At 37.6% G+C, this 24,662-nt stretch overlaps 1 protein-coding gene across 4 annotated transcripts in view; it reads left to right on the top strand.

Moving 5' to 3' along the window:
* The window catches only part of SPOCK3 (SPARC (osteonectin), cwcv and kazal like domains proteoglycan 3), a 527,638-nt gene that overhangs the window by 177,185 nt on the left and 325,791 nt on the right, over positions 1-24,662 (top strand). For 3 of the 4 annotated variants that reach the window (XM_053594470.1, XM_053594471.1, XM_053594472.1), the window contains exon 3: positions 21,023-21,068. In XM_053594470.1, the coding sequence (XP_053450445.1) occupies positions 21,023-21,068 (46 nt within the window). Of the gene's footprint in view, positions 1-16,201; positions 16,273-21,022; positions 21,069-24,662 lie in introns of those variants that run through there. The other variant, XM_053594473.1, reaches the window with a different exon arrangement.

Below are 24,662 nucleotides of genomic sequence, written 5' to 3'. Positions count from 1 at the left end.
ACATTGTAACCCTTGGTTTTGTTTTCTCTTATAGGGTGGGGGGGCTGTCTAAATGATATATTAGGATTGCCTTCTTTTTATATCAACTATATATTAACATTATGATACATTAAACCTAAGCATACAGGGAGTGAATAAATGAAGAGTTAAAACTCTGAAGTTTTAACAGGGGATCACTGACTTTTTAAGAGCAGCAATTTTTTATTTACTGAGAGTTCATCAAATGTCAGAAATTGTGCTTGGTGAATTTGCATGTTCCATATATTAATAGTTGCAGAGTCCTGTAAAGGCATTATTATTCAGTTTTTCAGTCGGAGAAACTGAAGCTAAAAGTGTGCAGCCTTTTCAATGACCTTCGCCAATTAGCGGTAGAGCTAGAATGTTTACTCTTATCTGTATTATTCTCAAATTTTCTGCTATGCCATCCTGCCCGGGAAGCCAGCCTGGGAGCAGAAGCAGGGATTTATGGGGTGAGCTTCAAGCATTGTCCTGGAATACAGGATACCACTATCAAGGCAAAATGAATAAGAACTTGGCACAGAATATGACTTTTAAGGTCTCCTTTTGATTGCTGATGTGTGTGCCTCCACCATTCCTCCCTCACAGGAGGTAATCCAACATGCCATCTGTTTTTCATCGTCCGGTAGGTAGAGGTAGGTGTTGTGGCTTTACTCCCAAAGCCTAGGCAAAATTGCATGGCAGATGGTAAGTTTTTGTCATTCCACTTACTCTTCCGCGTTTCGCTCTGACCCTCAGCCTTTAGGCTGCTTTATGGAAATCTAAGCCCTCTTCTGCTCAGGCACCCCTCTTAGAGCTCTGTGTCCTAAAATGACCCGTGGTCTTACCTTACTCTGTGTCTTTTTTCTTTTCCTTTGAGGCAGAGATGGGGAAAAGGCTTGTTTCCATTACTGAGAGCCCGCTGCTACTCAACATTACTGTAATTGCTCTTTAGAAATGATAGATTGCTTGTTCCCAGGGAACAGTTGCAAATTAAAAGGAAAGTCAGTCAATCCAAATACCTAATTGCTGGGAAATTGGGAAACTTGTTCATAGGTGGCATTCTTAGCCTCAGCCCACCTCCTTAGGCCATTCCACTTCCTCAGCCAAGGAAGGGTGGGATGGCAAAATGCCCTTTCCCTGCTTTAGAAGGTGAAATATCATAAGGAATAAGCAGTTGACTATCGGGGACAAATGTAGTTCCTTCTCATCCTGAAATCCATGAAAAACAGACAGGTTTGGAAAATGGTGGGAGTGGAGAACAAGTGTAACAGGCCCATTTGCTGTCTGTGCATTGTGAAAGCCCTCTGCTTGGTGAGAGATCACCTGCTCCCCCCAGATAGCAGGTTCTCTTGCATTTTTCATTATAAGGATTTTTAACTGTACTTGCTGCTTTTCAAACTGTCTAAATCCTTTTATCTTTATAGCACATATGGCCTCCCTCCACCCCCCACCACTGGTAAGCACTGTTCTGATCTAAGTTAATACCCACATTAGAGTACATTTTAAATATCATATCATTAAGTCCATAAACAACTATGCTAATGTCTGAAGTAGCCTGCCTTGCTCAAAATACATTATAGTTTCCAATACCATAAAATCCCATTTACTTTTGCTTAAAAGTGTTTGATATTGAATTTGCTTTCCCTAAACTGTAATTAACAACATTCTGAACTGCTTACAAGATTCAATTGACTAGCAGTATTAATCACACATTCACAGAGAACCTGGCTGTTACATTTGACTTTTTTTTTTTCTTTCTTAAGTGTCGTTGGCATCTGATCGCTGGTGAAAACTAAGGAAATAGCCCTTTTCACTGTGCTCCAGGGAGATTTAATTTTCTTCATATATTTAGTCTATAATTTTTTTTTTCATTTGTATCAGATCTTGATTCTTAATTTCTATAGACATGGAATAAAATCAAGAAACAGTATTTCTTGTCAAGAGGAACAGTTTATTCCGGATAATTAAATCCAGGAATGTTCAAAGAAAACACAGCAAGGAACATAAATTAGGTTCTATCAAGGGATATAGGCTATTCCTCATGAATGGATACTGACTAATCAATTTTGTGGAAGCTTTGAAAAGTCATTAATAGTTTTGAAAGTTTTGAAAACTAGCACATTTTGTAGAGGAAAGCAAGAGACTTAGTTCTGTGTTTGAAAAATGCACTTCAGGCATTCACAGAGGTTTCATTTTTATATGTGACAGTATCTATGAATCTGCATGTAAGATTGTTAAAATGTCTATACTTCCCAAAGCAATCTACCTATTCAATGCCATTCCTATCAAAATACCAACATCGTACTTTCAAGATTTGGAGAAAATGATTCTGCGTTTTGTATGTAACCAGAAAAAACCCCGTATAGCTAAGGCAGTTCTTAGTAATAAAAATAAAGCTGGGGGCATCAGCATACCAGATTTTAGTCTGTACTACAAAGCCATAGTGGTCAAAACAGCATGGTACTGGCACAAAAACAGAGACATAGACACTTGGAATCGAATAGAAAACCAAGAAATGAAACTAACATCTTACAACCACCTAATCTTCGATAAACCAAACAAGAACATACGTTGGGGGAAAGACTCCCTATTCAGTAAATGGTGTTGGGAGAACTGGCTGTCTACATGTAAAAGACTGAAACTGGACCCACACCTTTCCCCACTCACAAAAATTGATTTCAGGTGGATAAAGGACTTAAATTTAAGGCATGAAATAATAAAAATCCTCCAAGAAAGCATAGGAAAAACACTGGAAGATATTGGCCTGGGGAAAGACTTCATGAAGAAGACTGCCATGGCAATTGCAACAACAACAAAAATAAACTTCAAATGGGACTTCATTCAACTGAAAAGCTTCTGTACAGCTAAGGAGACAATAACCAAAGCAAAGAGACAACCTACACAATGGGAAAGGATATTTGCATATTGTCAACAAACAAAAGCTTGATAACTGGGATCTATAGAGAACTCAAATTAATCCACATGAAAAAAGCCAGCAATCCCATATATCAATGGGCAAGAGACATGAATAGAACCTTCTCTAAAGATGACAGACGAATGGCTAACAAACACATGAAAAAATGTTCATCATCTCTATATATTAGAGAAATGCAAATCAAAACAACCCTGAGATATCATCTAACCCCAGCGAGAATGGCCCACATCACAAAATCTCAAAACTGCAGATGCTGGTGTGGATGTGGAGAGAAGGGAACACTTTTACACTGCTGGTGGGACTGCAAACTAGTACAACCTTTCTGGAAGGAAGTATGGGGAAACCTCAAAGCACTCAAGCTAGACCTCTCATTTGATCCTGCAATCCCATTACTGGACATCTACCCGGAAGGAAAAAAACATCCTTTTATCATAAGGACACTTGTACTAGACTGTTTATTGCAGCTCAATTTACAATCGCCAAAATGTGGAAACAGCCTAAATGCCCACCAACCCAGGAATGGATTAACAAGCTGTGGTATATGTATACCATGGAATACTATTTAGCTATTAAAAAAAGTGGAGACTTTACGTCCTTCGTATTCACCTCGATGGAAGTGGAAGACATTATTCTTAGTAAAGCATCACAAGAATGGAGAAGCATGAATCCTATGTACTCAATTTTGATATGAGGACAATTAATGACAATTAAGGTTATGGGGGGAGGAAAAGCAGAAAGAGGGAAAGAGGGAGGGGGGTGGGGCCTTGGTATGTGTCACACTTTATGGGGGCAAGACATGATTGCAAGAGGGACTTTACCTAACAAATGCAATCAGTGTAACCTGGCTTATTGTACCCTCTATGAATCCTCAACAATAAAAAAAAAATAATAATAAAATAAAAATGCAGTTGAGGCATTCACAGAAGTTTCATTTTTGTATTTGACAGTATCTATGAATCTGTATGTAAGGTTTCTGTACATATACTTTTATGAACGCTGTGAAGGTATTTTTCTCACCCACCCTTTTTTTTGTTACATTTGCCCAAATGCCATTTCAAGGAGCGAAGAATAAAATAAAGTATAAACATCCAAGTAAAATAAATTTTAAAAATCAGAGATCTTCCCAATGATTGTAGAATTGCTCTCTTATTCACAAATAATATATAGAACCATACTGTTTACATAGCCCCAGAGTCAGACTTTTTAAATGCCAGGAGACGAGACCCTTTACCCTTTTGCCTACCCTTTATTCTTTCTAGAGCTATAATGCACTAGATGATGAACAATTGCTAAAAAATGAACGATAATAATTCATGTTGAATTTAAAAATTATTTTGCATAGCAGATTGCTACTTGCACTTGAAAATTAGCAATAAAATTTAAACTAGAAAAATGAAGTTTAATTAAATATTTGAGAGAATGGACTCCAGAAGCCAATTGTTTTGGTTTAAATCTAGTGTCGGATGGGGCCTGTAAGTGAGAGCAAATCACAAACTTTTCTGGTCTTTATTTATTTATTTATTTTTTTTGGGTTTTGGGCGGGGCTAGGTTTGAACCTGCCATCTCTGGCATATGGGACCGGCGCACTACTCCTTGAGCCACAGGTGCCGCCCCTTTTCTGGTCTTCAAATTGAAATAAAGGAAGTACCTAAATCATAGAGAAATTGCAATGTTGAAAGAGTGGCCAGTGTGTAGTGTGCACTGTATTAGAGGCTGTGGTTATTGTCATTGTTATTCCAGGATACTTTAATACACAGACAGAATTTACACTCATGCAAATAGACTCATGTGTTGATTTTTCTGGAAGCCACATGTCATTAAATGTCATTAAAATATTGAGGCTTGCTTTGAATCTGGAAATAAAGGCAAAAATACGTATCTTGCAGGAACAAATCTGATTGTAAGGAATTGCTGATTGCTTCTGATTGCTTCTCTGTCTCTGCATGGCCAATTGCCTGTTACTGCAGTGCCCACCCCATCCCCATCTTTCCCAACACCCATCACTCCCCCAAATGGGCACCTGCCTGGCACGCAGAGATGTGATCAAGTGATTCTGACTCAGAGGCACACGCCCAGTGTCCTGGTAATGCTGAACTGCTGTAGTTTCTAGACTTCTGTGTTCTTTCTTGCGTCTCTTTTTACTTGCTGGTGTTTCTGCAGGAAACATTGCAGCTGCTTGCCATTTTTCAAGCCACAGCTTTTATGGCTCATACTCTGATCCTGATCTTATCCAGCTGAGGAAGGTTTAACACTTCTTGTGTAGCTACATTATGTTGTTACCACGGTTGTCTCTCTAGACAAGAAATTGGGTAAGATCAAAGACTGTGTTTATGTGTTTTCACGTTCCACGGGTCAGAGGCTACCAAGGTGTCTGGCACATAATGAATATTTGTTAAATTAAAGACCACCCTCCTCTGTGCAGAAGCTTTTTAGTTTGATCAAGTCCCAGTAGTGTATTTTTGAAGCTGCTTCAATTGCCTGGGGGTCCTCATCATAAAATACTCACCCATCCCGATTTCTTCAAGGGTTTTCCCTGCACTCTCCTCTAGTATTTTTATAGTTTCATGTCTTAAGTTTAAATCTTTGATCCAGCGAGAGTCTATCTTAGTTAATGGTGAAAGGTGTGGGTCCACTTTCAGTCTTTTACAGGTTGCCAGCCAGTTCACCCAGCATCATTTATTAAATAGGGAATCTTTTCCCCACTGAATGTTTTTAATTGGCTTGTCAAAGATTAAATAACGGTAAGTAGCTGGATTCATCTCTTGATTCTCTATTCTATTCCAGACAGCTACCTCTCTGTTTTTGTGCCAATACCATGCTGTTTTGATCACTATTGATTTGTAGTATAGTCTGAGGTCTGGTAGCGTAATTCCTCCTGCTTTGTTTTTATTTCTGAGTAATGTCTTGGCTATTCGAGGTTTTTTCTGATTCCATATAAAACAAAGTATTGTTTTTTCAAGATCTTTAAAGTATGACAGTGGAGCTTTAATAGGGATTGCATTGAGATTATATATTGCTTTGGGTAGTATAGACATTTTAACGATGTTGATTCTTCCCAGCCATGAGCATGGTTATGTTTTTCCATTTGTTAATATTTTCAGCTATTTCTTTTCTTAGAGTTTCATAGTTCTCTTTATAGAGATCTTTCACGTCCTTTGTTAGATAAATTCCCAAATATTTCATCTTCTTTGGCACTTCTGTGAATGGGATAGAGTCCTTAACTGTTTTTTCAACTTGACTGTTGTTGGTATATATAAAGGCTATCGATTTATGAATGTTGATTTTGTAACCTGAGACGCTGCTGTATTCCTTGATCACTTCTAAGAGTTTTGTAGTAAAGTCCCTAGTGTTTTCCAGATATACTATCATATCATCGATCCACGAATGTATTAATAAATTGTGGTATATGTACACCATGGAATATTATGCAGCCTTAAAGAAAGATGGAGACTTTACCTCTTTCATGTTTACATGGATGGAGCTGGAACATATTCTTCTTAGTAAAGTATCTCAAGAATGGAAGAGAAAGTACCCAATGTACTCAGCCCTACTATGAGACTAATTTAGGGTTTTCACATGAAAGCTATAACCCAGTTACAACCTAAGAATAGGGGGAAGGGGGAAAGGGAGGGGAGGGAGGAAGGAGGTGGGTAGAGGGAAGGGGATTGGTGGTATTACACCAGCGGTGCATCTTACAAGGGTATATGTGAAACTTGGTAAAAGGTCTGTGAAGGTAGTGAATGATGCCGCATGATCATATCAATGTACACAGCTATGATTTAATTAAAAAAAAAAAAGAGGAAAAGAACACCCTCCTCTTTCCTTCTTTGGTTCCTTTTGTTTTTTTATCTTTTATTTTTTCTTTAGAGATAGGGTCTCACTTTGTTGCCTAGGCTGGAGTGCATGGGTGGGCTTATAGCTCATGAAATCTGGAATTCCTGGGGTCAGGGCACCTTCTGCCTCAGCATCATAAGTAGTTAGGACTGTAGGTGCACTCTGTAGCTCCCAGCTAATTCCTTTCTCTATTTTATGTAGAGATGAGGTCTGGTTGTGTTGCTCAGGCTGGTCTAAAACTCCTGGCCCCAACCAATCTTCTTGCCTCAGCCTCCCAAAGTGTTGGGATATAGGTGTGAGCCACCATGCCCCTCCCTCCCTCCTTCCCTCCCTCTCTCCCTTCCTTCCTTACCTACAATTATTAAGTGCAATAACCATGAAACTGAATATATAATAGTTACTAATATTAATCTTTTATTTCATAATATTCAAAACTTGCTCAACATTAGGCCTTACTCAGCTATAAATAAAAAACACTGACCACCAATAAAACCAAGTATTTCTTAAGCATTAGAATTGAGCAGTAGTAGAAAATTTTTTCATTTTTAATTCAGGAAAAAGAAAAGGAAATAATTTTATCTTCTATAACTTAGAGGTGTGAAACTAATTTCTTTTTCTTCAAACTTAAAACAAATATAGATATTGTCTTTCTACATGCAAGATTATTCTAAAGGGTGTTTTGTTCTCTTAAAAATGTTCTGGTAATTTGAGCTGCAAGATGCAATTAGGTAAGAACATCTTGCACATTTCCTTAGGAGTTTTATTTCTGCATTTTCTATATTTAATTTCTGCATTCTACCTCTTTTTTTTTTTTAAGGAAGCGATAATAGTGCAAAATAGTAGGAGATTGTAGGCTTGTTTACATCTAAAGAATTGTGAAAAGTTGTGGGTATGTAGGGTGATTATCCTTTCAATATTGATATTTTCAAATCATAAAATAAAATATTAAAACAGCATCATTATTTAAGGTGCTTCTATTTAGTGTATCTTAATATAAAATGAAGTGAGAAGCCTTCTGAATTTCACCCATTCAACTTTTTGCTTTCTTTGATCTTACTATCTTCTAATGTAATTTTTAAAATATTAACTATATTTCATGCACATGAGGATCAGCTTGTCAGATTTCACTTCAGTCTGTTATGGACTTGATATAACTATGGTAAATTGATATTCCTTAATATGTTTCTAAAAGGATATAAAATAAGAAGCATTGGTATGTTTTTAAAAGGACATAAAATAGTCCTAAATTATTAAAGGACTATAGAAAATTTAAAAAGTTTCTAGATTTAGTTGCTGATATCTGAAGTCACATCTTTTCCTTGCTAATTATTCATTTTTTTTCAGGCTAATGAAAAAAAAATAAGGTCTTACAAGGGAGTATTAGCCTAATTCATTAGTGGATACCTAAGAAAATAAGCAGTTTGTATTGATATAAAAAAAATTGATCCTTCTGTAGATAGCTTATTGTAAAGGATATTAATGAACATAAAAGTATAATTTTTGTATTATTTTCTACTGTGTGTAGTGTAAAGGTTATTTAAAACCTTCCATTGTGTGTAGTTTATTATTATTGGAGCTATAAAATGTACACTACATAATATTACTTGTGTTATAAAACTTTACTGTGATTTTTTTATGTATATAAATAGGCTTTATTTTTTTAGAGGTGTTTTAGTGCTACAGCAATATTGAGCAAGTGAAAAGGTTGGAGAGCTCTGATGTACTCCCTGTCCCCACGTTTGCTCTGCCCCCTCCCATCATCAGCATTTCCCACCAGAATGATTATGATTTGTTGCAGTTTGTGAAAACACATGGACACATCCTTATTGTCCAAAATCTTTAGTTTATATTATAGTTCACTCTTGAGCTAGGGTTTAACAAAGATCTAATGGCAGGTCCCCATCTTTACAAAATGCACAATAGCTTCCCAGCCCCCAAACTCCGCTATGTTCTGCCTGTTCATCCCTCCCACCCCCCGGCCCCTGCAACCACTGATCTTTTTATGGCACAATAAGTGTAGGTTTGCCTTTTCCAGAGTTTTGTATAGTTGTGATCATGCACTATATAGCTGTTCTAGATTGGCTTCTTAGTAATATTGCTTGTAATTTTCTTCTCCATGTCTGTGGATAGCTTGGAAGCTCCTTTCTTTCAGCACTGATGTATTTTAATGTTAGTTGTTCTTGTTCTTGTTCTTTATTTTTTTCTTTTGAGACAGAGTCTCACTTTGTTGTCCTGGTGGAGCATCATGGCGTCACAGCTCACAGCAACTTTGATTGCTTGGGCTCAAGTGATTCTCTTGTCTCAGCCTCCCAACTAGCTGGGCCTACAGGTGTCCACCACAATGCCCAGCTATTTTTAGAGATGGGGTCTTGCTCTGGCTCAGACTGGTTTTGAATTCATGAGCTTAGGCAATCCACCTGCGTAGGCCTTACAAAGTTAATGTACTTTTTTTTTTTTTTTTTTTGAGACAGAGTTTCATTATGTTGCCCAGGAACCTCAAACTCTTGGGCTTAAGCGATTCTCTCGCCTCAGCCTCCAAGTAGCTGGGGACTACAGGCGCCTACCATAACGCCTGGGTATTTTTTTTGTTGTTGTTGTAGTTGTCATTGTTTAGCAGGCCCGGGCCAAATTCAAACCTGCCAGCCTTGATGTATGTGGCTGGCGCCCTACCCATTGAGCTACAGGTGCTGGGCTGTTGTACGTTTTTAAATGTGCAAACGTATGTGACTTCCATGGCTACATTTGTTGAAAGCTGCTTGATGGTTGTAGACTAGGGTAGGAGAGAAGCACTGGTATTTGTCCTAAATCCTATGAAAATTAGAAGTAAAATGTTGTTGTTGATCTTATCTCACATTTTCGAGAGAAAAAATTTAATTTTTCCAATTACCAAATTAGCTAAAATATTCTCAGCTTTTAGGAGTTGTTATATTTTATTATTGGCTGTGTTCAGTGTTTTAATAAAAAATGTTGACACATGATGTTTGGCGGACACATCTATAAGTACATTTCTCTATGTTATTTATTTATTTATTTATAGACATTTTTATCTTTTTTGCGAGTGGACCACACCCTGTTGACCTGTGCCATGGCTTCATTATACCTCACAGCAACCTCAAACTCCTGGGCTCAGGTGATCCTCCTACCTCAGCCTCTCGTGTAGCTGCGACTTCGGGTACTTGCTGTGATTCCCAGATAATTTTTCTATTTTTAGTGGAGATGCATTTTGCTGTTGCTGTGGCTGGTCTTGAACTCGTGACCTCAAGCGGTTCTCCCCTCTTGGCTGCCGAGAGTGTTAGGATCACAGGTGTGGGTCACCACACCCAGCCTCTCTCTATGGGTCAGGACATGTATGTGTATCCATACGTGTATCAGTGCTGCTCAGAGAATAGCTCACAGATGAGTGTGCAACTCTGTGACCTGTGTGGGGTGAGTATGGTCATTGAGACTCAGCATTGAAACACTTTTTACAGCAGTGTAACAGAGAAATTTTATATTACTCTTCTCTAATAGCATTGAATTTGCCTTTGTATCTTATATGTCTTTGTTTCCATTTTTTTAAAGAAATTAATTTTATGGTATTACATAAAAGGCTTATTCTATTTTCATCAGGAAATACAAAATAGTCTCTTCAAGAAAAATAGCTTTAGTCTCTTCAAGAAAAATAGCTTTTGAAGCACCACCACATAGTACAGTCATCTACAGTTTGGAAAATTTTGAAATTAAGAGAAATTAGTGTTCAACAGGACAACAGTAGTAACTGATAATTTGTTGTAAATGTCAGAGTAACTAAAGGCTTTGAATGGAATGTTTCTAACCCAAGGAAATGACAACTGCTCAAAGGGGATGGATATTCCAGTTACCAAGATTTGATCACTGCCCATTGTATGTTTATGTCACACCATCGTGCGCACCCATAAATTTGTGCAGCTATTATGTATCCAGAAAATTTAAGATTAAAGCAAAGAAATGAGTGAGATTTGGAATTCCTTTCCTTGAAGATCTTGACAATAGAACAGTGAAATAATATGTCAAGTGCAGGAAGAGTTTCCCTGGTTCCCTCTGCCCACCTCCCAGGGGCACCAGCCCCCTCAGGGGGCCCTGCCTGGCCCCACATCCTGGCAATTCTGCTTTTGCTCCTCAGACAAAAGGTGGATCTGCTGACTAAAGTCTCACAAAGCAGTGCAATAGCCAGGGGATGTCCTTTTGAACTTAGCTTTTAAAAAGGCACTGTTCTGGGCGATGCCTGTGGCTTAAAGGGGTAGGGTGCCTGCCCCATATGCCGGAGGTGGCTGGTTCAAACCCAGCCCTAGCCAAAAACTGCAAAAAAAATAAATAAATAAAAGGCACTATTCTTCATGCCCCTTCCACCCATCTTGAGGCTTTCACTTCAGGGAGGCCAGGCCGAGATGTGATAAGCCCCATGGGGAGGTCCGCATGGGGAGGATCTGGAGCCTGAGTTCCAGAATTTAGCAAGGAACAAAGTCCTGCCCAGAAGTAACCCAGAAAAGTGGACCTTTGCTCTGGGCTTCAAAGGAGAAGGCAGCCCTGGGTCTCACCCTCCAGAGAGACCTGGGTGCAGGGCGCTTAGGGAGCCAAGCTCAGGGCTTCAATTTTCAGAAACTGTAAGATGAAAGTTTGTTGTTCTAGCTGCTAGATTTTGGCATCATTTATTATGCAGCTACAGACAACTAACACACTTTTTTTTTTTTTTTTTAGAGTAGAATTCCTCATCTCCTACCAGTGCACAAGGACTCAGGTGGATTTGGGGAACTGTTTCTAGCCAATATCCTTCCTATAATCCCTCACTAATGATTTTAACTCTTATTTTTGGCTTTCCAGTATACTGGGCTGTTTTTAAAAACAAGCAAGTTGATAATTTGGTAGTATTATTTCTTCAGTGTTCTTAAAAAACACCTAGATTCTAAAACTTAAGTATTTAGACAAATTGCAAGTATATGCATTACACGAGATTTTTGAGTTGTGCAAAGGGTTATTTTTGAAAGTCTTTAATCACTGTAATGCTGAAGAGAAAGGAAAAGACAACAGTCTCAAGGCCGGGCTTCCAGGACAAAAGTAAATCACACTTCAATTCAAAGATTTTACAAACCAGTGAACTATGAATTCAGCATTAGTACTGCAGGTAATAGCAACTATGCATCACAATCTCAGTTTATACATGTAGAAACCAAATAAGAATAACAATGAAAGTAAATAAAAAATTGTGTCTTAAAAATGAAAGTTGAAAGTCAGTGGGAACAAAACAACTTTTGTGTCTAAAAACAGATATATTAAAAGAAGGTATTCATGGGACTAATCACAATAAAGGACTCAGAGGGAAATACTTGGAGTTCACTTATAAATATATACTCCCTAGTACCCAACCAGTATAGATTCCAAAAGAGCTTATTTTTGCTGCTGGATGGGAAAAAAATAAAACGAAGAATTACATTCTTGACTCAATAATGAAATAGCTAATGTGCTTTGTCTCTTAAACGAGAACATTCTAAAAAGATAAATATTCTAATTTCATTTATAACTAACTTATCTATAGTATTTGGTTTATATTTTGAGTAGTACAAGGTTTTCATTGACTGAGTTGCTAATGATTTAATCAGATTGGTACGCATTTAGCAGTTAGATGTTGTGTAAATTCATATTTATTTACATTTGATAATATGATTAAACATTCTTACACTGGATTATATTCAATATTTAGTTTTATGGAAGTTTTAACAACTGAATTATGAACACTAAGATAATGCTGTTATAAATACTAAATGTAAAATAAATGTGGAACTACTGTAAATACTTATTAAAATGCAATATAGTATATTAATATTTATATTAATATTGTAAATATGGAAAATCATAAATATTTTTACAAAGAATATAAATAAATATGGAAATATTAGTATCATTACTCTGTTCCAATAACTAAAAAATATCCAGAGTTTTGATTTTCTAATCTGAGCAGTGTTCTGGGATTAGAAGCATGCTTCTAGTACCTCTTAGAGGCATTTTACTTTAATTTAGCCTTTGTTTACATTTTAAGTTGAAAATTGTCAGAATGGAGAATACACATTTGCATTCTATGCCTGATACTTTTTTTGTATGATATACATCACAAAGATTTGTATAACCATGTTTTCCTTGGTTATAGATTATACATTGTGATTTCTTATTCTAAACGTATGGTAAACTCGTCTGTAGATTATATCCAAAGCTAGGTGATACTATGTATATTGATAGAGAAGGGATATATGGTACTCGGAAAAGTTATAGGCCTTAGATTTTGGAATAGAGTTATGCAAATTCAGAACACTAAACATCTTTTTTTCTGCCACAAAAGATTAGTTTTCCTATGTAGAAATAGAAAACTATTCCAGTAAGTATCATTTTATCATGTTTTATAAGCCTTCTTTCATGAGAGGCTGTGTGTAGTGTAGGCGAGGACAGTATGGGGCATTTTTCAGTAAAACAGAAGACAGTAAGTACTTCACGCTTTGCAGTCTGTGGTCCCAGTCAGCATTGTTCATCTCTGCTGCTAGGTAGAAGGATGGGAGTGGCTGTGTTTTACTAGAACTTCATTTATGAAAACAAGTGGAGGGCCACAGTATGCCAGTCTGGTTTAGAATGCAGGCTCTGGGCTGCCACCTGGAGTTTGGATCCCAGCTGCACAACTAACTACCTGTGTGAACTTCATTCAGCAGATTTCTCTCTCTCTGCTTGACTTCATACCTGTGAAAACAAGAGTTCTGACAGAGTGGTTCACTTCTTGCAGGTAGTGTGAGTAAAGTGCTCAGAACAGTTTCTGGAACAGAGGGAGTGAGCAAGCCACAATTTCTCTCGATTTCTCCACAGGTGTCCTTATAGTTACACCGATTCCTGATATTAGATGGGTGTATTTTATTTTTTGAGGCAAGGTGATTTGGGGGCCTTTCCCTGATGTAAATGGATCATCAGTGTGTATATTAATATAAAGGTAACCAGTGCCCTTCTTCTATATATTCAGAAGGATTCAAAGCCCAATTTACAGAGACTTTCAGAGACAATTGAAGAATTATCCCAAGGGGCTGTCCTTTCACACAGTTTATTTTATTTATGAGTTTAATCTTTGGTGAGTCAGGGAGCATAAAATGCTCTCAGAAAAATAAAGGCCTCACCAAAGGGTTATAAATGAATTCTTCCAGGATTCTAGGACACTCCCTGGACAAATGAGTGCTGCTGGGCTAATAAACGTGACACTTGGGGGGCCTTAAAGAGATAGTTTGTCTCAGATAGGTAATTCCTTTACACCCAAACAAAGCTTTACTTACTCTAACTTGTAATCAAATCATGTGCTAAATCTTTTTACACAGAAGAGTTTTCTCTTTTGTGAAATTTATCGCCTTAACTATTTTGCTAGCCATTCCTCCCATAATAGGGTGAGACGTGTAAATGAGACTGTCATAATACATTACACATTGCAAAAAAACAGATTTCCACCGCTCTTTTTTTAGCTTTGGAACTGGCAATGCCTCAACGATTTAGCTGAGCTATTGGACTATAGCAAGGAATAAGAGTTAATTTTAGTGGGAAAATTCTAAAGTTTATATATGAAGGGCTTGGGGAATTACAATCACAAAATACAGAAATTCTAGGCAATTTACCTCTCGCTGCCTCATAATTCGCAAATCATTATTTTTGCTTCTGAGCACACATAAACCAAGTGTTTGACAATAAATAGAAGAACAGCTTATTATACGTTGTTGCAATTATGGAGATTTGGCTAAGAATATACTAGTTGTAGAAAAGTTAAAAATCAGCAGTCGTTCAGTCTCTGTTTTCTCCAGGTATAAACTTGGACTTGGTCCTTGGGCATAGATGGGACATTTACTGTGAGACCTCTGGTGCTGTCATCCGTCCTCTGCAGGAGGCTGTGGGCCAGAAACATCCCTCTGACTGTTCACGTGTCTGTCACTGCAGCCGTGTTGAGAGGAGTTTCAGACCAGGACCCTTGTGTCTCCTACCGGCTTGTGGAAAAAGAAATCTGGCAGTGTGGAGGTTGCTTAGGAGGCCAGAGGGTAAAGATGGAGAAGTCCATTTAAAAAATGGAGGCCAGAGGGTAAAGATGGAGAAGTCAAATAGGAAAGTGGGTTTGGACTCAGCGTAGAGTCCAGGAAGAGAAACTAAGTGGATGAAGAGGGCAGTCCCAGAGAAGTGTGGCTGCAGCCGGTGCACGAAGCCCGGACTCTGGGTGACCCTCAGCCCTGGCTCTGAGTTCCCACAAGGTCACGTCACCACGTTCCGAGGCTAACGCAGCCATTCAGCGTGGGACGCTCAGCAGGTCACGTCACCACGTTCCGAGGCTAACGCAGCCATTCAGTATCGGACACTCAGCAGGTCACGTCACCACGTTCAGAGGTTAACGCAGCCATTCAGTATCGGACACTCAGCAGGTCACGTCACCACGTTCAGAGGTTAACGCAGCCATTCAGCATCAGACACTCAGATAAGGTCACTAGGTTATGAGGCTAACGTGGCCATTCAGCAGCGGACACTCAGCAGGTCACGTCACCACGTTCCGAGGCTAACGCCACCGTTCAGCATCAGACACTCAGCAGGTTCACCTGCTGCAAGTCATGCTTGGAGGCTACGTGTCTGTATATCTGAAGACGTGCTGTTATCAAAGACATGCTCCACTGATTTGGAGATCTGGAATGATTTTCTTCTCTCTCTCTCTCTCTTTTTTTTTTTTTTGGTCCATTTTCACCTTGGACTAATTGTATGACTTTGGAGTTTCTTACTTTAGCATTATTCTGTACAAACCAGGCCAAAATGGTAATGGCTTCAAGCCACAGATTCTCATTCTCACCTGACTTTGTTGATCACACTAGCAGGGTATTTCTTACCCCGAGTCTCTGAAGTGATTGCAATGAGATGGGTGCGCTGGGTCTTGAGCTCCTGGAGGTTCAGAACAGCTCTGACCAGGGCTGGTGGGTGAGTTTGAACGTCTGCGGCCCCTCAGCGGCTGTAGATTGACGGAGTCTCCAGGTGTCCTGGGCTTTGGTCTGGAGCTGGATCACAGCCTTCTCAGGAACTCAGATTTCTTGAATGCCATTCTGCCACATATTATAAAGCAAGTCATGAAACCACACTGTATTCAAGGGAAGGAGGAGGAAAGTTCATCTTCTGTCATGAGTAGAAGGATGAAGACACAGTGAGGGAGGCAGTGGGTGGAGGGCTTCTGTGGACACTGTCCTCCCTCACCACAGGCCCTCCAAAGTTAGGAAGCAGCAGGTATTTCAAAAACCTTGTAAAATTAACTTTCAGGCTTTCAGTGTCCTGTATAAACATGTTTACCACTTCGCTTCCCTGTGATGACCTTTTACCCGCAACGCTGTGTATTTACTTGCTTTCTTTCCTTGCTCCCATCATGCTGTGGACACGTTTCTCAGCACAAACTCAGACATCCTGAGTACACCTGCCCATAACACCGATTCTGAGCTTTGTGCTCTGGCAAGGTATGTGTCACTCAATTTTCTGCTTTCTTAGAATCTACTGGAAGCACAATAAATGCTTATTGGAATAGCTGAAAAAATAACAGCTTGAATCTTTGACATCAGAAGACTAGTAAAGTCACACTGTATGGACGTTTGCCTTTGGTGGTCAGGGGTCATAATGGTATTACCCAAAAGCTGCCCTCCCATATAGCCTGTGCTGTAGGTTATAGCCCATAGATTTTATTCAAATATTTCAGTTTCATGTGATACTGATTTAATGAAGGTATTTTCTGTAGCATCATAATGATTGATGACAATTACTAGAATGTTTCAGTGGTGATAATAATCATTACCTATTTTTAAGTGCATATTGTGAGCTAGGAACTATACCAATACTTTTGCATATATTGTATAATTTAATCTCTGCAGAGCTTAATAACATTATCCTATGGCTCAGTCGGTAAGGTGCTGGCCCCATATACCGAGGGTGGCGGGTTCAAACCCGGCCCGGCTGAACTGCAACCAAAAAAAAAAAACAAAATAGCGGGGCATTGTGGCGGGCGCCTGTAGTCCCAGCTACTTGGGAGGCTGAGGGAAGAGAATCGCTTAAGCCCAGGAGTTGGAGGTTGCTGTGAGCTGTGTGATGCCACGGCACTCCACCGAGGGCCATAAAGTGAGACTCTGTCTCTAAAAAAAAAAAACATTATTAGTCTCAATTTTCAGAAAAGAAAACTTAAAAGTCACAGTTGGTCACAAGTGGTAAATATAAGATTCACATCTGGACTTCACTTCTTCCAACATCTTGCCCCTTTCCTGATATCCTGTTCTTTTGTATTCCTCACATGTATTTTTCATTGTAATGCATTAATTGTAATTGCTAAGCTAGAAATTGAAAACTTGTTCCAGATAAAGCTCACCTTTCATTCCTTGTAATTATTCTTCTCTGCATTTTCTTAAATTTGTATTTTTTTTATCCTATTCATTTGAGAGTTTGTACAGTTTATGTGAATGAGAATGCTGGTAAAACTGTTGCTTGTGGAGGGAATCATTTCTTGGACTACAGGGAAAAAGGCATTTTAAGTAGTGTATCACTAATTAAATATAATTTGTAAGTGTTAATATAATAAAATAGAATTTTAAATGCCTTAGAATAAGCAATGTAATATCAATGTGGCTCTGTAAATTAAAACAAAGACAGTACTGTTGTAAGGGCCTTGCTCTTTTTTCAGGGTAGTGTGGAGTTGATGCCATCACTTCATGGGAGACGCTCATTGCAATAATAAAGCATCAATAAATATAGTAGGAAGCCCTGTGATTAAATTGTCGTGACTGTATGTAAAGTTCTCATGTGAAATCCCAGGGAGTGTGACATCAGACTTTAGAGGGGGAGGAGAAGTGTTATGGCAATATTATTATCTTCTAAATTGTTTTGGTATAAATTGACCAGAAAATTGTATATCCCACCTAGAACTGGATTGACTTTGGTTGGGATCTGAGTTTGTGGTATCAGAAATAGTTACCAGTGTTAAGCATCACTTTGATTTTTTATTTTTTTTTATTTTTGAAGCATACCTTCAAAAGCATGAGTGTATGGTGTATGTATCTCATTTAATAGTTTTATAACACTTCTTGTATACTTTATTTTTTGCCAATTTTTTTTCATTGTTTGGGATCATTGAGGATATAAAGAATTAGGTTACACTGATTGCATTTGTTATATAAAGTGCCTCTTCTAATTGTGTACCTCCCCCAAGAGGTGTGCCATACATTGTGACCCCCCATCCTCGTCCCTTCTCCCTGCTCCATCATTCCCCTACCCGTCTCCCATATATTAGATCATCTACTGCCTTCATAGTAGGATTGAGTACATTGGATTCTTGCTTCTACTTATTGTGATGCTTGGCTAAGAAACATGTGTCCCACCTCCATCCAGGTTAATACGGAAGATGTAAAGTCTCCATCTTTTTAATGGCTGAATAGTATTCCACGGTGTGTGTATACCACAACTCGTTAATCTGTTCCTGGGTTGGTGGACATTTAGGCTATTTCCACAATTTGGCGATTGTAAATTGTAAATTGAGCTTGATCCTCTTATTTTGTATCTAAGTTGAAGACAGAGAATGGCCAATATTCACACAATGCTTTTTTATTCAAAGCTTTTTGAAACAAAAGAAATTATAACTGAATGAATGCGTATGTGAAAATACTTTTATTTCTCATCCTGGCAACAGTTAAAAAAAAAAAAAGTCTCATGATATGAGAACAAAAAGAGTACGGCTAAAAATAACTTTGTTGGCTCAATGCTTAGCTTTTCTACCCTGTAAGGTTTCTCTCAGCTCCACCAACAGAGCAAACCTCAGGCTTACATTGTGAGTATAATTTTTTTGTGTGTATATATATTGTTGTGGTCCCAAACTAACCAAATTTGATCATATTCTTCTGAAGCAAGTTTGCTACATGAAATTGAGGTTAAAATCTACCATCATGTTTCTTTTTTTTAGTCTACGTTCACCTGCTGGCTGATGATCTACACAGTTCAGTGCCTGGCAGTGATTGACAGTACAGTCTGTGTTGTGTTACACAAACCACTTTCATGTGTTACCTTATTTCATTGCTAACAGTGTTAGTTCCATACAAATGGAGTCACTTTTGCAATGCAAACTTACCCCATCTTTCCGGGTGATGCCACTGGAAGCTGTACCATGGCAGAGTAGTCAGAGGTAGTATCAGAAACATTTTTCTTCTTGTATTAACCACGGTCATAAATGTAGGCTTATAAAAAGTTTGTGGCATCTAACATTTGACATTTTTTTGGAGGGGACAGTTCAGACATCAGTTCCAAACAAAATATGAAGGGTTTATGGCTGTTTTTAAGAAACTATAAAAACAAAAACATTTGGTCAGTGGTAATGAGAGCTTGTCCTGTGGTGTTGCCTGAAGACACTTATGGAGAGGAATGTGAGCCTTCTGAGAGTCTGTTAAGTTTTAGCAGCTTCTATATGCTGGATATTATGCTATCATTTTAGAGTTTAGAGGAGTCTTCACACCACCCCTCCCAGATGGGTAGGAATATTTTTTCCAACTTCAGTGTCAAAGATCTGAGGTCTACGTCATTGCCTTTCCTAAAGTGATACAGCTGAGAAGTGGTACAATTCAGATTTGGTGTCTCCAAACCCGTCCCTCACGTGTGCGTGTTTAACAGTCTGCTCTGCTCCGGGAGAGACATAAAGCGCAGCTGCCCTCCTCTCCGTGTTTGGAATGAGTGATAGTCATCGTGCCAAACAGTGAGTGGATTCTGAAAATAAACGATGTTAAAAGGCCATGTTAATGATTCTTAGCTTAAGTTTTGAGACTTTTCGTGGAATAATCTAAAAATCTTAGTTTTCTAATAATTCTACCATGCTATGGTTGCTTTTTAAAAAGTATTTTGAAAAGGGAGTGTACAATCAGCACTTATTTAATCACCCAGTGGCATTATTCTCCCTTCATCTAATCCTGGATAATTTAGTGCAGACCCTCCATTGCCGTCACTTGTCTCCTATCTGGATATAAATATCAGACCAACAGAGACGTCCTCATTGGTTTGCCTTTTCTTTTGTCTTCTTTTTCTTTCATTGGAAGTTGGTGGGGTGGGAGTACAGAAGATGGGAGTCGATCGATAGTCACAACAAGGGAAAACTTTAGGAACGATTTTAAATTTTTCGTAAAGAATTTTATTTCTTTCCATAATTAAAGTGTGCACTAAATTTCCTTCTTTATGTGTTGGAAAACACTAGCAAAGAGGATAGGGAAAGATTGAAAAACTCTCTGCTGGGCCTTTCTGGACTCTCTGGGTTCCTTAGCTTTCCAGGGAGCAGGTAGGGTGTCGGGGGAAGGTGCTGGGGAGTGTTGCAGCTTCACCACCATGGCTCCTGTTCCTCACAGCAGAACCACGGTGAAAACAGTGTATTAATGTGAACAGTGATAACATGGATGAGCTACTAAGGTTTTCAGAGTAGTAAAAGTTGTAAGTAAAATACATTTAGTCCAATTGGTTTTCCTTTCTAAATTCTTGTCAATATACATTGCCCCACTTCTGTGTTGCACGTTCATGTTTTCTAAATGTACTGTAAATATGTTATATTCATTTCTTTGCATATTAAATATTTAAATTTTAGACAGGATTTAATTAGGTGCATTTCTTTTTCAGGCTCCCAATTGCATTTTGATGAACTCCTTAGATATTCGGTTAACATGTGAATGATTTGCACAAAGTATGTTTATACTCGGTGGGCTATTACAGAGTCACTTGGCGTTTTCCCTGATACAGTAATGGTTCCCGTTACTATTGTACTAGTGGAAAATGAAGTTGTATAATTGGAAACTGCTAAGATACTTTATAGCTTATTAGTTTAGGGTAATTATCTGCATGTTCTATTACACATTGAATTGCAATTGAAAAGGTTGCATTATAATACTTAGGAGAAGTGAGGACCAAGAATAGTTAAGTTGTTGTAGTAACCAAAGAATTGAAATGAAAATGAACACATTTATTGAAAGACGTTTCTGTAACTTGTAAACAACCTGTTCCCTTCTGATAACTATTCTTTTTCTCTTGTTTCTTTCTTTTTTTTTTTGTATTATTTATTTATTTTATAATTTGCTGCGTGCCATTGCAGGAAGTAGAGGTTTGTATACAGCTTTTGTGTTTCATATTTTATTTTAGATTTGATGTGAATCCTTACATTTTAAGTACTCATGTGTGTTCAATTCACATTCTTTCCCCCTATAGGATGATTATTTCCGCACTTGGAGTCCGGGAAAACCCTTCAATCAGGGTAAGAATCTAATTATTTAAAAATAAACATTTTAATATATTTATAATCTCTGTGCTTTTAAAAATGATATTTATTATTTGGTTAGACTGAAATTCCAAATAGGAGAGTTTACATGAACAGGAAAAGACATGTAACAATTACTTTCATTTCACCATAATAGAGCTAAAATATACTAATTAGGTACCATAATAGAGCTAAAATAAGTTAATTAGGTATCAACATCAAGTCAGGTTGTCTTTTGTTTTTAGTTATGTGTTTTAGCTTACTGATTTTGGCTTTTGAACTTCATTGTGTTTATTTTTATTAGTAGGTAAAAATCACTTCATCTAGTCTTTTTCTACTGCATTCACCATGCAATAGATTTGTTCAAAGTTTCAAAACATGGTTTTGCTGCCTGTTTTCCAGTTAATAAAAACTTTCATTTAAAGTGGAGCAGCCTGGTAATTAGACTCAGCTGGGATATTAAAAAGACACAAAAGGAAAAGCATTACAAAAGTTTAGGGTTCCCGCACCTGTGTACATAGAGCTTGTAGTTCCGGTTAATTTATCTAAGAAGAAAAAGCAAGAAATGGGAATGAAATACCCCTTCATGGGTAGTGAGGATGGAAACCTCAGACTCTGTGCAGCCATAGCTGTGCGCATGGCTGAAGAGTTGTCTTCACTAACCTAACTCCCATCATATCACAACCAGGGAATCTGTCTGAAAGAAAAGAAATTTCTTCATTAAGTAGAGTCTAGTTGCAAAGGATAATACTCCAGTGAAATAGTTCCACTTAAAAATAGAAGTCATTTTAAGAATAGGTAAGTGATGGAGTGATGGAGCTGTAATATGTTACTCAAGGAAGCTAAAGGCATTTTGTCTCCACATTTTGACTCACTATTTGGTATGAACATGACAACCCCCAAGGTCTGTAGCAAGAACCCACCTGCGTGGGTCACAGACTATCATCCACGCTGATACTAACCCGGAGTCTGAACAGGCATTCAGATCCAATCCCCCCTTTAAAATTAGTTTCTTTCTTATATACATCATGTGGCTTTTCTACTATTACTGTCCAGTGTGCCTATTTGTGGAATAAGCATTTTAAAATTCTATAAAAATAAAATAATTTTGACTTGGTTTTTCATAAGTCCAGCCAGTGAATTAAATGATAGGCAATAACAAAATAATGCCATGTAGACTGTGATGTATTTGCCAGCTTTCTTGAGAAATGAATTTTTATGATGCAATCATAAACCTTGAAAAGTCATATCCATGAAACGGATGTTAACACGAGATTCGTCATACTTGGTGCTTCTAGTTAAAATAAAGACACTGTCTATTTTCGTTTTTGTGTGCTTGATAATGTGGTGAATTGCTATTTATCTCTCGCTCAAAAAAAATAAAACCTGCACAGAAGCAGCTTCCAAATCCTGATGCACTCAAGTGTTGGTTTATGTTAATTTTCAAAGAGGTTTTTAACCTACTAACTTGCTAAAAATGTATTTATCAGGCAGGGAGATGCTCCTGATATGATAATGGTCAATAGGTGTGTATTCATGAATGTCCTATTATACTCAGTCACTATTTTGAATATTTTATAAACATATATATATTAGTTCATTTAATCATCACAGTAACCCCACAGGTAGTGGAGGATGTTAAGGCCTTTAAGGGGGTTAAAGCTCTTGCCCGGGTTAAATTCCTGCAGAGTGGCAGAGTCACATTTTGGGGTCGTTCACGGTGAATCCCAAACCCTGTTTCCTAACTGCTATGTGATACTACCGCTTTTACGACAGCACTTAGGTGAAATCATGGCACACTTAATGATATTTTGAAGTTTATGCTTTAAAATATACATTTACTCAAACAAGATATTAGAAGTAGACTGGTTAGCTTTTTTCCTATATGTTGCTAAATTTTGAGAGATACCAAGTTTTGCTTCATTAAATACATATAATCGACAAACACACATGGAACTTTTTTGCTAAAAGTGAAAAGTAGAAAAAAATAGGTTGGGATACATGTATTGTTTTGGGTGAGTCAAATTAATCAACCCATTTATAGACCAACTGAAGAGTGAGTAAATTAGCCCATTTTATCTTTGAATAAAATAGTTGACTTCAGGTATCTTAAGTTTTAGTATTTTTTTTTCTTTTGATGACTCTTCAAGTATTATTTAAAAAGCTGATCTGTTCAACATAAAACAATTTGAAAAACTTTTTATGAGTGTTTATAATTTTTAACATATTATATTTCCATGGAGTTTATTTTCCTTTATTACCCTTTGAGGAGTTTGCATATTTGCTAACAAGAGTAAGGAAGAAGTTACCGTGTCATAACATTTGTTGTGCTGGTATTTATAAAATTTTAATCATATCTATTTAATGTTATCTTTTACTTCCATTTTCTATAGAATGCTCCACAGCATATGCAGAAATGAAAGTACCACTAATTACAGTGTTAATTAATGTTTTAGAATATGACTATAGCTTTCCAGCACAGACTGCATTTCTACAAATATGCATGAATATATGCACGAATATATGCACACAGGTACATACATATATAGAAATATTGATACATGTTTTGCACACGCACAGCACAAACACATTTGCACTTGCAAAGTTGCTGCTAGCTGATGTCCACTGATTAATTTATACAAACCTGATCTACCTTCCAGTGTAGAGAAATTATTAATCTCATTTGAACTTCTTTCCATCAATCACATTTCAAGTTTGCTTTTTGTAAACCCCTAAAATTGTAAACATTTTGGGAAAATAAAATGTTTACAAATGAATTTGAATAAAACTATTTTGATAGGGTCCAATATGCTGCAATATAAAAGAAAGCACAGTGATGCCAAAAATAAATCGTTCTGCAGTTCTCCTCAGTACCTTTTCTGTGCCGTTGCTTCTCTTTATTAGTGTGGCTAATCATGAGCTGACAAAACAGAAACCACCTGAAAAATAGTTTTAATGAGGACACGCATCTCTCTGAATAAGGCATGAGAGGGGTGTGTTTTTGTGACAAGCAAACAGGAAAAAATGCATGATTGAACCTCGAGCAGTGCCCTGATGAAGATTTCAAATAATTTAATAGGTGCTTTGGATAAATACGCTGTAACCTTCACAACAAAATACCTGCTCCTTCCCTTTGTACTATATTAACCCTGCCTTGTTTTCGATCCTGGATGAATTTTGGTTTGTAACAGATGAGGGACTAAAATTTGTAGCAGTGATTCCAGTTCTTTAGAGAATCGACTAGGACTCAAGTACTGTATCTGCAAGGATCACTTTTTATGCAAAAGTTATTTTCGACAATATATGATAAGATGATAGATTTAGAAGCAAAGTATGCTTTATATATTTCCTAAAATTTGTTATCCAAACCAGCTTGGAGGGGCTGTCCTTGGTATCCAACCTGGCAGTATTTTGATCAGTAGATCAGTCTTGTGACTGGGAGCAGTGCCTCTGGGTGTTCAGATAAGATAGAGGCACTATGCCTGCAGGCTGTGTTCACTTTGCAGATACAAACAGAAAACTTTACCAAAATCGTGTGAAGGGTCTGTTATTTCTTACTGTTGCAAATGTTGTATTTTCACACTAATGAAC

Source organism: Nycticebus coucang, chromosome 6 (genome assembly GCF_027406575.1).
Source record: "Nycticebus coucang isolate mNycCou1 chromosome 6, mNycCou1.pri, whole genome shotgun sequence".
Classification (NCBI taxonomy): Eukaryota; Metazoa; Chordata; class Mammalia; order Primates; family Lorisidae; genus Nycticebus; species Nycticebus coucang.
This window is presented reverse-complemented; position numbering and strand designations above follow the sequence as displayed.